Source organism: Sander lucioperca, chromosome 12 (assembly GCF_008315115.2).
Source record: "Sander lucioperca isolate FBNREF2018 chromosome 12, SLUC_FBN_1.2, whole genome shotgun sequence".
NCBI lineage: Eukaryota > Metazoa > Chordata > Actinopteri > Perciformes > Percidae > Sander > Sander lucioperca.
Window position 1 is genome coordinate 21,013,489 of NC_050184.1, and position 15,246 is coordinate 21,028,734.

At 49.2% G+C, this 15,246-nt stretch overlaps 1 protein-coding gene across 1 annotated transcript in view; it reads right to left on the bottom strand.

Annotated features, from left to right (window-relative positions):
* Nucleotides 1-509: 509 nt before the first annotated feature.
* The window catches only part of mecp2 (methyl CpG binding protein 2), an 18,046-nt gene continuing 3,309 nt past the window's right edge, over nucleotides 510-15,246 (bottom strand). Inside the window, exons 2-6 of the mRNA XM_031293152.2 lie at nucleotides 11,232-11,394; nucleotides 9,115-9,326; nucleotides 6,572-6,765; nucleotides 5,932-6,068; nucleotides 510-3,719 (exon numbers count right to left, since the gene is read on the bottom strand). Of these exons, the coding sequence (XP_031149012.1) occupies nucleotides 1,443-3,719; nucleotides 5,932-6,068; nucleotides 6,572-6,765; nucleotides 9,115-9,326; nucleotides 11,232-11,394 (2,983 nt within the window). The 3' untranslated portion in view covers nucleotides 510-1,442. The remainder of the gene's footprint in view (nucleotides 3,720-5,931; nucleotides 6,069-6,571; nucleotides 6,766-9,114; nucleotides 9,327-11,231; nucleotides 11,395-15,246) is intronic.

Sequence of the window (15,246 nt, forward strand, 5' to 3'; positions counted from 1 at the left end):
TGGCGACATCTACATCGCTACGTTTTGGTTTTTAAGCGTTTGAGTTTTGAGCCAAAAGCGATCTCCGTACACACAAATGTTTTTATCTCCAGTAGAAGAACTAATCTCAGTTTAAACTAACACGCCCAAACCAAAATATCTCATCAACATCCTGGTATACTGGGCATGAACAGGAGGCAGCGTGGAGACTCCGCCCCCTATCGGTAGTTGCCATGGTAACATTAGTAGCTTTAAGTCTCAGAGAACGAGACGTCGTTACCGATAAGACCCAATCAGGAGGAGAAATGTTGACGTCACTGTCGGTGTTGCCAAAGGTCTCCGGTTTAAGGGCTCGGACATGCCAGAGCAGGGGAATGAGAGGGGGAAACGCCAGAGCAGGGGGAATGAGAGGGGGAAACGCCAGAGCAGGGGAATGAGAGGGGGAAACGCCAGAGCAGGGGGAATGAGAGGGGGAAACGCCAGAGCAGGGGAATGAGAGGGGGAAACACCAGAGCAGGGGGGAATAGTTAACTAGCTAGCTAGTTAACTAGCTAGCTAGTTAGCGCGAGCGAGGTGACGTATATTGTGCGAGACAAGAGACGTAGTTCACTGAGCGGTTTCTAAATGGTGCTACGACAAACCTACGACAGACTGAGACTTTCTTCACTCGCTGAATTATCTTTTTAACTGACGAACATCATTATGTGTATTTCACGGCTCAATTCACACGGGATAAAAAAATATATATATATTCGTCTCTCCCCGTTCACTGTCGTACATATTCTTTCCAAAATGAGGTCCCAAGGGGAGGAGCTTTGACTCTCTTTAGGAGGAGTCTTCGTGAGAGATGGTCAGTTAGGAGCAGGACTTTAAATAAGGGACTGTCAGTCAGCAGCACGGCGATGAGTAAGGGACCTTCAGTCAATAATATCAGAGTTTAAAGCTGTATAACAGAGACAAAAACAATAAACTATCAAAATACGAAAAACAAAAAAAAAAACAGGTTATATTCCGGAAGCAACGGTTTGTTCAGAGTAATGTGTTGTTAAGCGTTGAGTTTTTAGTTCCAAACTATTCCCCCCCCCTCCCCACGGAGACTAGCGGGACACAACAGCTGCCTTTTGATTATATATACACACACACTTTTTGTTTTTAAAATCGGGGTTTTTTCCTTTTTGTTTTTCCTAAAAAAAAAGACACTATCCGTTCTCTTCTCCAGCTGTCCCTCAGCGCCACGTTGGCTCTCAAATCCCGAACTTTACAGAGTCTCCAGACAGAATCAGACGGAGGTGAAGCTGCGACAGTCCTGCCAAGCGCCGTGTGGGCGCTATCCATCCATCCATCTAACGACTCATTACACCTCCGTGAACAGCCCGGTCACACTCCTCTTCCACCTGGTGGCTGACTCCGTCCGTCCGTCCGCCAGTCTACCGACCAATCCGTCGGCTCATCACACCGACCAATCAGCTGACTCTTTCGCTGACGGCAGTCCGTGACTCTACGGTTTCCTCCCGGCTGGGACAGGGGACGGCGGACTGCGGGACGATGTCTCTGAGCTCCCGGCCCTCGCCTGCTGCGTCTGGCTCTGCCCGGAGCCTCGCGCCAGGAACAAGCCCGACTCCGGCGCCGGCTACCCCAGGGGGCGCGGAAGCCATGGCGCTGGGAGGCCTCGAGTTGCTGTTCGACCCTCTTTCTCCGCTTAAAACCTCTCTGCTTCCCGACGCCGCGGCCGCCTCCCCTCTCCCCTCCGCTCTGACGCCTTCCACGCCGACCTCCCGGCCAGGCGGCAGGCTTCCCCGGCCAGGCCGCGTGGTGCTCAGATCTTGCGGCTGTTCGCTCTGGTTCGGCTGCACGGCCACCAGGTTGGTCCTGGTTGTTAGGCTGGGAGACGGTCGGTGCGACGAGAGGTGCTGCACGTTAACGTGGGGCCTGCTGAGCTGAGGGAGGGGCTGGGGACGGGACTGCGTTTGGACCCGCTGAAAGTGTGGGTGCGGTTGTGCTTGGGACTGCGGCGGCCTCGGCTGAGAGACAGACGGTCTGGCTTGTGGTCTGTATTGAGTCTGGAGTTGGTGTTGCTGAGATGGGTGTCTCATCTGGGGTTGGTGCTGCAGGTGAGGTTGGACTGCGGCCCTGGACAGGGGCTGAGTCGGAGTTTGGGCCGTGTTTCTGGGCTGTAATTGAGTCGACGTCTGCGCTGCGTTCCTGGATTGGGGTTGAGGCTGCGTTTGGGCGGGGGATCTGGACTGTGGCTGAGTCGGAGTTTGCACTGGGATTCTGTATTGGGATTGAGGCGGAGTTTGGGCTGCGGTTCTGGGCTGCAGTTGAGTCTGAAGTTGCGCTGCGGTCCTGGCCTGGGGTTGGAGTTGAGGCTGCAGTGACTGCCGCGGCTGGGGTTGAGATTGTTGTTTGAGCTGGGCTTGGTGTTGAGACGGGTACCTGGGCTGTGTTTGAGGTTGGAGTACAGCGGGAGGCTGGGTTTGCGGATGTGAATGCCTCGCTTGGGGCGGATGAGCGTGCAGGATGGATGTGGACTGAGGTGGAGCATGCTGAGCCTGAAGCTGGGTTTGGTGCGGGGTTAGGGAGTGAACAGGCTGCAATTGGGGTTTTTGCGGGGAGGCTTGGGTGTGACTGTGGGTTTGGGGTGGTGGTGGTGGTGGGGGGGGTTGTTGGGAACGCGGCTGGGGCAAGACATGCCTGGTAGGAGAGGGCTGGGACACTGGGTATCGAGGCTTGGCTTGGGGCTGGCTGGGAGACTGGGGATGCTGCTGGGAACGGGGCTGGGGCTGGGGCTGGTGGCGTGGTGGAGGGGGAGGATGCCGAGGTTCAGAGGCGGACTGGGATAGCGGTTTGGGAGGAGCTTGCTGGGTGTGCTGAGGTTGTTGGGTGGTGAGCTGAGGCACAGTCTGGGGCTTGACGTCTGGTCTGGACTGGCTGGGGGGTGCTGGGTGTCCAGAGGCCGCAGCAGGAGGAGGAGGAGGCAGATCCAACGGTGAGGCAGAGGAATGTTGGTGGCGATGATGGCGGTGGTGGTGGTGATGGTGGTGGTGTTTGTGAGGCGGCCGCTCCTTCCTTTTGTGGCTTTTTGACGGGCTAATGCTACTGCTGCTGCTGCTGCTACTTCTTCCTCCCTCTCCTCCTTTATCTCCAACATCTTCCCCTACGTCCTGTCCTCGGCTTCTTCCGTCTCCAGTTGCTATTCCCGATTTCTCCTTGTGCTTCCGGCCTTTATGCGCCTTGTGTCCATGCGGTTGGCTTTCGTCTGAAGCAGTCGGCTGCTTCTGTGTTTGTGACTGGCTCTTCTCAGATGGGGCGGGCTGAGGCTCTGAGGTCGGAGCTTCCTCCCCTTTACCCGCCTCCGCCTCTAAAGTCACCCGTCTTTCGGTCTCGGTTGTCGTAGCGGCCGGGGTCGGAACAATCTCCCTCTCCTCCACTGTCTCTCTCGTTTTGCGTTTTTTGATCGGCAGGGCAGTTTCCTGGACAACAAGTTTGGCAGACGACTCCTTGGCTGCTCTCCGTTTGGCTTCGGCGGCTAAGATGGCCGCCGCGGCGTAGCTCGCAGCCGTTGAGCTGCCGGAGGTCGATGGCGTGGAGGTGGGGGCCATGGCAACCGGTGACGCTGCAGAGACAGAGGCTGGTTTCCTGCCCCGTTTCTTGGGGGTGGTCTGAGGCGGGGCTGGAAGTTCCTGTTCCGATTTCCTCTTTCTCCCGGGGCGGGACTTGGGCACCAGAACAGACGCCACCTGCAGGGATCACCACATCAACAAGTAGCGTTAGCATCAACATGTTTTACAGCCTTTTAACCTTTGTGTTTTCTTCCCGTCGGCCATGCAACTTTTAGTTTTTCTGGGTCAAAATTGTAAAGTGCTCATATTATTCTCATTTTCAGGTTCATAATTGTATTTAGAGGTTATATCAGAATAGGTTTACATGGTTTAATTTTCAGAAAACACCATATTTTAGTAGTACTGCACATTGCTGCAGCTCCTCTTTTCACCCTGTGTTCAGGTCTCTGTTTTAGCTACAGAGTGAGACCTCTCACTGCTGGAACATCTTTGTTGGCAGTCGCACATGCTCAGTACCTAGGTAAGGACTACTAGCCAGTCAGAAGCAGAGTATGAGGGCATGTCCTGACAGTACCTAGGTAAGGACTACTAGCCAGTCAGAAGCAGAGTATGAGGGCGTGCCCTGACAGTACCTAGGTAAGGACTACTAGCCAGTCAGAAGCAGAGTATGAGGGCGTGCCATGCTAGCAGCTAGGCGAGCATTATAACGTGTGTTCCAAAGTGACCACGTTTGTCCCTGAAGTAAAGGCTGGACTACAATAGAGCTGTTTGGAGCAGTTTGTGAACAGTGTTTTCTGTTGGAGATGGTAAGTCCCTTTGGGCTTTATCACTTTGTAAACCTGTAACATGCACAAAAAAGATATATAACACAATAAAGGAAAGAATAAAGGGAAAAAGCCAAAAAGTATAATATGAGCACTTTAAAATCTGTTTATTTATAAAATATATATAAATTAATAAAATGTAAACCGTAAGAAGCTTTTGTCGCTTTTCCCGGTGTTTTTTTTACATTTGTTCTTTTTTTTTTTTAAACCACGTTTTTGGAGCTTTTTCTGACGTTTTCTCACTTTTCCGGAGTTCTTTGTCGATTTTTTTTCTGCGCTTTTGACGTTTTTGTTCTTGTTTTTTTCCGACATATTTGTCACTTTTTTCAACGTTCTTTTCTTCACATTCAATATAAGTAGTAGTGTGAGGCGGTGTTAAGCCTGGTTCACACGGGACGATTTTAAAATTGTCGGCCGATTTTCCAATCCTGAGAGACTCCACACACGGCGATAAAAAAATCACGGGTCTAACAGTTTTGGTCGTACAGCGTGTGGTGAGCAGCACACGGCAAAATCAACACATCACACACGAACCGATCTGACTCCCGAGCATTCCCAGGTCAGACGGGAAATCTCGCAAAATCCCTCGAGATCAAACGTGACTTCAGAGTAAACAATCATGGCGGACGAAGAGGATGCAGTGGCGATAGTTTGTAGTTTGTTTTTAACCGGAAAAAAAAAAAAACGTTATCAAAAGAAAAGGCGACGGTCAAAGAAGTGGAGACAACGCCAGCATGGACTATACTTGCTCTACTTATCTCCGACGTCCACCGGACTTTCTGGTGCGCCGTGCCGCCGGCTGTTTTGATGTTGTTTCCCGGTGCTTTCCTCGCCGCCTCGTCACCTCTCTTTCTGATTGGCTACACGCCACAGTCCACAGGCTGCGTGCTCGTTTGTCCCCGGGGGGACACCACACACGAGGAGGAATCGGGCCAAAACAATCCAACATGTTGGATATCCCCGATTTGAGATGGGAGCGGTCCCGACGTCCTTCCGAGCAGACGAGAGCAGTCTTAACACACCACACACGGCAGGAATATCTGATCAGATTATTTTACCATAATCGGAGCATCCTTAAGATTGTCGGAAGGGGGGAATCGGGGCTAAAATCGGCCTAATTATCCTGCCGTGTGAACCAGGCTTTAGAGTCCCGTACAGGAAACAGGAAACACCACTGCCTCCAGCTCTGCCACGAGAACGTTTTAAAACACCAAACACAAGCTGTGAACTGCCCGGGAGTTTGGGGAACAGCTGACTGTTTCCTCAGTCCCTCCGTCTCTTTTCTTTCTCTCTTTCTCCGGGAAATGAAGCTGCCTTCAAGTGCAGTCGGAAACGTCAAGATCTATAAACGATCTGACGGAAAACAGTAACAACTTCGAAGTATAAAGTCTACATCGGGCGTTAAAGTACACAACAGGACGTCACACAAGCGGCTGTTTGAGTGACACAAGCCAGATGGCTTTAGTTGGTCTGAACACGCCCTGAGTCCTGGTCCTGGTCCTGGTCCTGGTCATGGCATTCACCATTGATTAGTATCGAAGCTTCGGAGAACAGACTGATCGTACCTTTGCGGCAGTGGAGGTGGTGCCGGTGGAGGACTCTGCCTTGCCAAAGGGCATCTTGACCAGCAGTTTGCCCGGAGTTTTCTCAACCACACGTTTCATGGCCACGCCCTCTGTAGCCTGCCGCATCTTCCCACTGCCTACACACACACACGCAGATGCACGCACACACACACGCACACACACACACGCACATGCAGATGCACACACACACACACACACACACGCACACGCAGATGCACGCACACACACACGCAGATGCACACACACACACACACACGCACACACGCAGATGCGCGCACACACACACCGATGCACGCACACATATATACGCACACACACACACATATATGCACACACACACACACACACACACACGCACACACACACAGATGCACGCATGCACAAACACACACACACACACACACACACGCATACATAAGCACACACAAGCAGACACACCCACACGCACACACACAGATGCACGCACACATATACGCGCACACACACACACACACACACACACACACACACACACACACGATAAAAACGGAGAAAACAAGAAACACTTTTGAAACAACTCTGCTGTTGAAATCAATGAAATAACGTCAGTGTGATATTTTAAATGTCAGTGCCTGAGTACCTTTGGGCCGCCCCCGTCCTCGCCCCGAGGGTTTCACCACCTTGGCTTTCTTGGGGGGGCGCTTCTCGCGGCGGGAGGGGCTTCCGCGTCCGGTGACCGTGAAATCAAAGTCGTTAGGGTCGGTGGTCGTGTCGCCAACCTTCTGAAAGTAGGCGATAAGCTCCACCTTGGATCGAAACGCTTTTCCCTCCGAGCTGAACAATAAGACAGAAGCAGCAACAGATAATAATAATAATAATAATAATAATAATAATAATAATAATAATATCGTAAGAATGATCTTTATTTGTAGAGGACTTTTCAAAAATCCACGTTACAAAGTGCTTCACAAAACAGCAAAATAAAAAGTTTTAAAAATCGAAAACATGAAGACTCTATTTTAACGATGTAAGCGCACGGCGTGAAGCGCCTGGTGCAGGTGCGTTTAGGGCGTGTAAGAATCCACTTTTGCTAGTTTGACGGCGGTAAAAAGGGTCCGTGTGCCGGGCGCATGGTCCTAAAGGGTTGTACTTAGTGTCTTCATTAATCAGAGGTGTGTTTTGGGCGTAACATGCAATCAACCAATCAGAGATCATCTCCCATTCCCTTTAAAAGCCAGGCGCGTTTGGACCTTGGAGCATTGCTGTTATGATGGAGGATTTGCACCGTAATATTTTTATTTGTAATCTTCTGCATGTGTGTGTGCTGCTGTGCGTCCCTGTGTGTGTAACAAGCATAGTGTGCGCGCTGTGTACGAGCCTAGGAGCATTTTACTAATGCTCTGTTAAAATAACAATGAAATGCTGCGTTATTAACTTTAGACCAGGTTTTTGTTGGTCAATGGTGCGATCACTTCCCGCTGCCTCAAGATAGCAATATGCCCAGAATGCACCTGAACACACCTCCCTGTAAGACCAGCACGCCCATAATGCACCTGAACACATTTTTTCAAATACGCCGCACTTTCGCCGCATAAATTGCAGATTTCCGCGCAAAATATGCGGGGCTTGCGTGATTTCATAATCCCCATTTTCGTTGCAAAAAAGTCACACACATATCTTAGCAGAAAGTTGAAAAATGTTGCGTTTACTTCACACAAGAGCAGCCATTTTCCCCTGTTGCCATGGGAACGTTATGAAGTGACGTAATTACGTGACGTGAACATCATCGAAAAGCTGCCAACCCCGCGATGAAGCCATGATGAAACCGCAGTTTTTGCAAGTTCCCGCAATTTCATCGCATAAAATTGCATAAATATCCCGCATATTCCATCACATTTTTTAAGAAAACGTGCCGCATAATCAAGGATTTTAGCCCAAAACAATCACAAAAAAACTCTACATTTTTCTGGAAGGACTGATATACATATTTAGACAAAATAAATTATATCAAGCTACAAAAAGCCTGGATGTCGGAAGTTAGAACGGAAGTTCAAAGAGTCGTTGCTATGGAGATAATACACCGTCTCGTCTCACTGGTGTGAACTGGCAGCTTTCAGAACGCTGCAGACCGGCGTGCTGCAAGAAGTTACAAGTTTACACTCATCTCGTCTGGGGATACACTGAATCCAGATTTTTGGGGTTCGGCCGAATACCTAATCCCCTGGTTGAGATTCTGCTGAATCCTCGTCCCATCCTCAGTCCATGAACACAGTAAACTCATTAATGAAGTAAACAGTGACTGTCCTTCCTTTGCCGTACCTGAAGTTGCTGCATTCTGGCTGCTGTCTGTAGATTCCTTCATGCACAACTCGTATTCTTCCGGATGTTTCATACCAGATGTTGTAACAGCGGTGATGTTGTGTATAGTTTAGGGTCCTCGCCACCACCAGACTAATCAGCATTGTAGATTGAACATGTAGCTGGACTTGAATGGTCTTCTTTTGACTGAAAGTACTGCCAAACTACACTTTTTCTGCTCACCAGTTCCATTTTCACTTCCTCACAACCTACTGCATTGAACGCTCCACCTACGTAAACACCTTCCCGTAATCAACGGCGCCGTCATTACGGCGACCAGCGTAGCGCGCGGAGTGCAAGCGCAGGGTTCGGTTCACTGGGAAAAAATTCTAAGGTTCAGCAGAAACCAGAACCCCGTCAAAAAGCCCAATATTCAGCCCAATCAGAATCCTGGATTCGGTGCATCCTAGAGTCCGGATCGGGCCGCATATTTCTGTCCGAGCCCGACACAGTTACAATCTCATTTTTTTCTCGTACTAATAACACATGTACGTTTGTTTGTGTGGAAGCTTTTATCAAGCAGCTGTAGGAAGGCATTCAGACATGTCAACAGATGAGGTCATCAGCTCACATGGGGCAACAAGTGCACGTTAACACAGGCGCGCACCTACATAATAAGCCGTTTAAAATTTAAAATGTTCAATGCCTTATCGCGCTGATGTGACCGAGCCCGACCAGAACCCCAACATAATTTCTAAAAATCTGTCCGAACCCGGCCGGGTATCCATCCTCTAGTGAAATGAATGAGTGAAAATGTCTCGTCGTGAATCTTTGGTCTGAGCCTTGTCTTTAACACGTCATCACCAGAGCTGAGGTTTGACTTACTTGATCAAATAGACGTCAAACTTCCCCGCCGAGCGTCCGGACTTCCTCTGTTTGAGTTTGCGGGTCCAGCCTTCGGGTAGCGACGGGTCGTCGTACAGCGGCCCGCGGTCCCGGATGACGGAGCGCCGTTGCCTGGGAGAACCTGCCGACTCGCTGCCGGCCGCCGACTCCGAGCCCGGCTCCGAGGGGCCCGCTACCGCCAGCTCCGACGCCTGCAGGAAGGAAGGGACATGAAACCGGTTTCATCTCCTGAAACACGCTTATTTCATCTGATCATATTGTGTGTGTATATATATATATATATATATATATATAGCTGTTCCAATACCGGTATCGGCTCCGAAACTGCCTAAAACGCTGGTATCGGTATCAGGAAGTACTGGAGTTTATGCACCGATCCGATACCACGTAATAAAGCCCTAAAGAAAATCTACGTTAAAGTAGTTTATTTATGTTCTTTCTCTGTTATAACTGACTGTTAAACTGCAGAATAAAATAAAGTTCATGTTTCACGAAGAGTTTAACCTGAGCCAGACCGACAACAAAGATAGAAATAATATCACATCCATACAGAGATAGTAGTATACAGCTGTTATACATCATATCATCATACAGAGATAGTAGTATACAGCTGTTATACATCATATCATCATACAGAGATAGTAGTATACAGCTGTTATACATCATATCATCATACAGAGATAGTAGTATACAGCTGTTATACATCATATCATCCATACAGAGATAGTAGTATACAGCTGTTAAAACATAATAAAATATATGACACACTGGTATCTGATCAGTACTCGGTATCGGCCGATACGCAAGTTCAGGTATCAGAATCAGTATTGGGAAGCAAAAAATGGTATCTGACCATCTCTCTCTCTCTATGTACATTCCTTCCATACTGAACACAGTTATTTCATCGCCTCCTCCTGTTCTGGCTGACCTTTGACTCTTTGAGTAATTTCACGGAATTATTCCGTTATATTTTACAGACTTTTCCAGTATTTGTTTTCCTCATGTGATGACGTGTAGGCGACTTTAGTCTCTCTGACTTCTAAGGCCGGCTGCACACTGCCTGCGTGGCGTGAGCGTGTCAGCTGCGTGGCGTGAGCGTGTCAGCTGCGTGGCGTGAGCGTGTCAGCTGCGTGGCGTGTCCGTTTTTATTTCGGCTCCCATGGTAACAGGTTAGAGCGTGCACGCTGCCTGCGTGACACGCACGTCTCAGGCCGCGGCTCGAGCTGCGCCGAAAATGAGCGCATGCTAGAAATAGGACCGACGCCTATTTTCCACGCGACACGCAAGCGTGTTGGAAGCGTTTCCAGACAACATAGAATCCCAAAAGATGTTTATATGTCGTTTAGACACAAATACATATTAATAAATGACATGTTGATGTTTGAAAGTCTCGAGGTTTTGACATTAATGCAGATATAAATGTCATTTAAAAAAATAATAATAATAATTATTGATTTTCTAATATTGCACCTGTCAATACAGAAGGAAATATTCTGGAGCCTATTTTGCCGTCAATCCTGCCGACGTCTTTGCTGTAATCAGATCAGAATATATTTATGTTTATGTTTAAGGGAAACATCCATGTGTCCAGATGAGGCTAGCAGCAGCAGCAGCGCCGCCTCAGACACCTTTCTGGTGTGGAAAGACATAGAAAACGCCACGCAGCCGCCACGCAGCTGACACGCCACGCTCACGCCACGCAGCCAGCGTGCAGGAGACCTAGCGTGAAACGTCACCATCAGCCACACAACGTGTTCTGTACAGAATAAGCCTTTAAATCAGACAAATGGCAATTAAAAGTTTAAGATTAGTAAAAGATTCTGAACCAATCAGCTGTTAGATCGGCTGAGAGGCCGGCGTTTTCCCATCATGCCTCTGGGTCCGCCTGGGTCTTGCACTCGGTGGAGAGCAACTGCAGCGCCCGGCTCTCAAACCTGCGGCTGCCTTGATCTCGCGAGGTTACCGTCGCCCACGTGTGCACGACGTCAGAGCGAGTCGGGGGTTCGAGTCGGACACAAATCTACCCAGCATGCATTGGGCGGCGATGGATTCTGCGCAGGTCTGGCTCCTCTCCAACGAGCCCAGCGTGTCCTTACCTGGGTCGGTGGCTCGGCGCCCGCCTGTGGCTGCTGCACCGCGGCGGCGGGCTCCACCCCTCGGTCGGCATGGCGCCGACGAGCCTTCTTGGTCTTGCTGTGGGACCGGTCTCTCTCTCTGGGGGGGGGCTGGGGGTCCACGGCTCCCTCCTCGCCCTCCTCTCTGTGGGGAAACAGATGACATCATGCCCGTTAACATTACATCACTGTCAACCCGACGCACAAAATCACGTGAAATCGAACGAAAACGTCGTCCGAACTGAACACGTGACAGCGACAGAGATACAGGAACTGGAAGCGGACTGTGACTAGGGTTACATGATATTGACAAAATATGATGTTGCGATATCAATATTAATTTAGATATTTTCAAATATATGTAAAATTACAAAAGTTACGGGAAAACGCATCAAAATAGATTCATACAACACAAGGTTTATTTCAACTGACGGTCATATTGGACCGGTCCAACATGAATAAATAAATAAATAAATAAATAAATAAGGACCATGTCTACAGAACAGGACATGTTCTACTGGTTGGACAGTATAAAACTAGCCTGACCAGTCAGCCCCACATCCAGATGTTGGGTCTGCGAACTCCCCATTGGCTGAGCTCAATCCGAGGGGCGGGATCAACGGTTGCCTTTCAAATTCCCTCTGCACGCTATAGGATAGCTCTACAACCAATCAGAGCAGTGTGCGTAGTGTGTGCGTAGTGTGTGCATAGTGTGTGCGTAGTGTGTATAGTGTGTGCGTAGTGTGTATAGTGTGTGCGTAGTGTGTGCATATGGTGTGCGTAGTGTGTGCGTAGTGTGTGCGTAGTGTGTAGTGTGTGCATAGTGTGTGCACAGTGTGTGCGTAGTGTGTGCGTAGTGTGTGCGTAGTGTGTGCGTAGTGTGTGCATAGTGTGTGCGTAGTGTGTGCGTAGTGTGTGCATAATGTGTGCGTAGTGTGCATAGTGTGTGCGTAGTGTGTGCGTAGTGTGTGCGTAGTGTGTGCGTAGTGTGTGCGTAGTGTGTGCATAATGTGTGCGTAGTGTGCATAGTGTGTGCGTAGTGTGTGCGTAGTGTGTGCGTAGTGTGTGCATAATGTGTGCGTAGTGTGTGCATAGTGTGTGCGTAGTGTGTGCGTAGTGTGTGCGTAGTGTGTGCGTAGTGTGTGCGTAGTGTGTGCGTAGTGTGTAGTGTGTGCGTAGTGTGTGCGTAGTGTGTGCATAGTGTGTGCGTAGTGTGTGCGTAGTGTGTGCGTAGTGTGTAGTGTGTGCGTAGTGTGTGTGTAGTGTGTGCATAGTGTGTGCATAGTGTGTGCGTAGTGTGTGCGTAGTGTGTGCATAATGTGTGCGTAGTGTGTGCGTAGTGTGTGCGCAGTGTGTAGTGTGTGCATAGTGTGTGCACAGTGTGTGCGTAGTGTGTGCGTAGTGTGTGCATAGTGTGTGCGTAGTGTGTGCGTAGTGTGTAGTGTGTAGTGTGTGCGTAGTGTGTGCGTAGTGTGTAGTGTGTGCGTAGTGTGTGCATAGTGTGTGCGTAGTGTGTGCGTAGTGTGTGCGTAGTGTGTGCGTAGTGTGTGCGTAGTGTGTGCATAGTGTGTGCATAATGTGTGCGTAGTGTGTGCGTAGTGTGTGCGTAGTGTGTGCGTAGTGTGTAGTGTGTGCGTAGTGTGTGCATAGTGTGTGCGTAGTGTGTGCGCAGTGTGTGCGTAGTGTGTGCGTAGTGTGTGCGTAGTGTGTGCGTAGTGTGTGCATAGTGTGTGCGTAGTGTGTGCGTAGTGTGTGCATAGTGTGTGCATAATGTGTGCGTAGTGTGTGCGTAGTGTGTGCGTAGTGTGTGCGCAGTGTGTGCGTAGTGTGTGCGTAGTGTGTGCGTAGTGTGTGCGTAGTGTGTGCGTAGTGTGTGCATGTGTGCGTAGTGTGTGCGTAGTGTGTGCAGTGTGTGCGTAGTGTGTGCATAATGTGTGCGTAGTGTGCATAGTGTGTATAGTGTGTGCATAGTGTGTATAGTGTGTGCGTAGTGTGTGCATAGTGTGTGCGTAGTGTGTGCGTAGTGTGTGCGTAGTGTGTGCGTAGTGTGTGCATAGTGTGTGCGTAGTGTGTGCGTAGTGTGTGCGTAGTGTGTGCGTAGTGTGTGCGTAGTGTGTGCGTAGTGTGCGTAGTGTGTGCGTAGTGTGTGCGTAGTGTGTGCGTAGTGTGTGCGTAGTGTGTGCGTAGTGTGTGTAGTGTGTGCGTAGTGTGTGCACAGTGTGTGCGTAGTGTGTGCGTAGTGTGTGCGTAGTGTGTGCGTAGTGTGTGCGCAGTGTGTGCGTAGTGTGTGCGTAGTGTGTGCGTAGTGTGTGCATAGTGTGTGCGTAGTGTGTGCTTAGTGTGTGCGTAGTGTGTGCGCAGTGTGTGCAGTGTGTGCGTAGTGTGTAGTGTGTGCGTAGTGTTTGCATAGTGTGTGCATAGTGTGTGCGTAGTGTGTGCATAGTGTGTGCATAGTGTGTGCATAGTGTGTAGTGTGTGCATAGTGTGTGCGTAGTGTGTGCATAGTGTGTGCATAATGTGTGCGTAGTGTGTGCATAGTGTGTGCAGTGTGTGCAGTGTGTGCGTAGTGTGTAGTGTGTGCGTAGTGTGTGCATAGTGTGTGCATAGTGTGTAGTGTGTGCATAGTGTGTAGTGTGTGCATAGTGTGTGTAGTGTGTGCGTAGTGTGTGTAGTGTGTGCATAGTGTGTGTGTAGTGTGCATAGTGTGTAGTGTGTGCGTAGTGTGTGCATAGTGTGTGCGTAGTGTGTGTAGTGTGTGCATAGTGTGTAGTGTGTGCGTAGAGTGTGCGTAGTGTGTGTAGTGTGTGCATAGTGTGTAGTGTGTGCATAGTGTGTGTAGTGTAGTTTGTGTGTAGTGTGTAGTGTGTGTAGTGTGTGTGTGTAGCGAGCGGGCCCCAATGCTCCCCTACACACCAGTACAACACCAGTATCCTACCCATATATAGTGTGTGTGTGTAGTGTGTGTAGTGTGTAGTGTGTGTAGTGTGTAGTGTGTGTAGTGTGTAGTGTGTGTAGTGTGTGTAGTGTGTAGTGTGTGTAGTGTGTGTAGTGTGTAGTGTGTGTAGTGTGTGTAGTGTGTAGTGTGTAGTGTGTGTGTAGTGTGTGTAGTGTGTAGTGTGTAGTGTGTGTGTAGTGTGTGTAGTGTGTGTAGTGTGTAGTGTGTAGTGTGTGTAGTGTGTGTAGTGTGTGTGTAGTGTGTGTGTAGTGTGTAGTGTGTAGTGTGTAGTGTGTGTAGTGTGTAGTGTGTAGTGTGTGTAGTGTGTGTAGTGTGTAGTGTGTAGTGTGTGTGTAGTGTGTAGTGTGTAGTGTGTGTGTAGTGTGTAGTGTGTAGTGTGTGTGTGTAGTGTGTAGTGTGTAGTGTGTGTGTAGTGTGTGTGATGTGATGTGAAAGCCTCTTACTGCTTTATATTCAGTTATATATTTGATATATTTTGAACGTCGTCTGTGATTTCCTTCTCATAGAATAAATAAAGGTTTTCCCTCTTATAAACTGGTGCATTAAAGTGTCTCCGAATCAATCAACTTCCTGAGACTAGTTAGCAGAGCCACCGTCGCTGCGTCCGGAGCTAAGACGATTGTGATTGGTTTAAAGTTGGGTTGTCAGCGATGCGATTAATTTGTTTTAATCGCATGCCGGCATTTATTAATTTATTTTACACTTCACTCAGCTTTGCGTGGTGCTAACAGGCTACTATTTTGACCCTTTGCAGCACCGTTACTTCTCATCAAGCTGCCACTTCCTCCTAACACATCCTGCTGCTGCAGGCTGCAGCAGGATGGAGAAACAAGGCAGCAATGACTCTGAATGGAGCTTTTGATTTTACAAAACTCCCAGACGGCTCAGTAGACAAGTCGAAAGCCATATGCACGTTGTGTAAAGCCAAATTAAAATATCACCGAAGCACGTCAAGCTTGACCTAGCACCTACGGAGCTAAGCATAGTAGTACAGTTAACGTGATGCTACCGCTAGCATGCTACCCACTGAGGAGAGCGCTA